At 53.2% G+C, this 906-nt stretch overlaps 1 protein-coding gene across 1 annotated transcript in view; it reads left to right on the top strand.

Moving 5' to 3' along the window:
- The window catches only part of CD300LF (CD300 molecule-like family member f), an 11,167-nt gene that overhangs the window by 1,550 nt on the left and 8,711 nt on the right, over nucleotides 1-906 (top strand). The window contains exon 2 of the mRNA XM_008581679.1: nucleotides 633-690. Coding sequence (XP_008579901.1) covers nucleotides 633-690 — 58 coding nt within the window. The remainder of the gene's footprint in view (nucleotides 1-632; nucleotides 691-906) is intronic.

The raw sequence follows: 906 nt of genomic DNA, 5'->3' as shown, positions 1-906 counted from the left end.
GGGGTGTATTCTAGTTTGCAAAGCGCAGATCATACATTGTCTTACTGAATCCTATCAGCACTCCTGAGAAGTAGGTATCCCCATTCTTGAAGCTTTGTAACTGGCCCAACGTAAAGGCTCTTTCTGAACACTATGATTTTGTTCAGGGTTGACCTTTGATGTCATAGACCTAGGTATAAGTTAGCCACCACACAAGTTTCCTTTCTGCTCCTGTCATTGCTGGATAAAGACAGCTGAGAGGATAGGCAGAGGCACAGTCATCAGCAGCAGGAATGTTTAAAGCTCAGCTGAACTCCAGCTGCCCTTGTCCTGAGGCTCTTCCTGGGCTCCCGTAACTGTTCCAGGCCCTGGTCAATGTCATACCTGGACCTTTGCCCATCCCCACCTGCCTCTGAGGCTCCTGAGTCTCCTAGAGGCCAGGGAGATCTGAGCGGCCCAGGCTGCAGCCCCTTCCCACAGCCCTGCTCTAGGGGCCTCAGGCCAGGGCAGCCCACACTCCCCAGGCTCAGAACCACATGCAGGGCTGTGGGTGGGCTAGTAGGCAGAGTAGTATGTAAACTGGTCTGTATGTCAAGTAACAACTACAGTGTCGACCACCATCCCCACCACCTCCACCACCATCTCGATGACAGCGACAGTCACCCAGGAAGAGACCGAAGGCTTCTCGACTTTGACCAGACACTACCCCAGGTAAGCCAGCTCTGATGCTGCTACTCCCACTTGGCCTGAACTCCTCCAGTGGGGGAACTCTTTGAAGTCTCAGGTCCTAGCCAGAGTTTGGCTCTGGACCTGCTCTCCTTTGCCAGGGTGAGGATGCTGGGGACCTTCCCACTTGCTCTCAGGCCACACTGTCCTTTCAGTTCCCACAGATCCTTTGTCCTGGAGTTTGGTGCATTTTATAAGTTT

This window comes from Galeopterus variegatus, unplaced genomic scaffold (genome assembly GCF_000696425.1).
Source record: "Galeopterus variegatus unplaced genomic scaffold, G_variegatus-3.0.2 Scaffold2431, whole genome shotgun sequence".
Lineage (NCBI taxonomy): Eukaryota > Metazoa > Chordata > Mammalia > Dermoptera > Cynocephalidae > Galeopterus > Galeopterus variegatus.
This window is presented reverse-complemented; position numbering and strand designations above follow the sequence as displayed.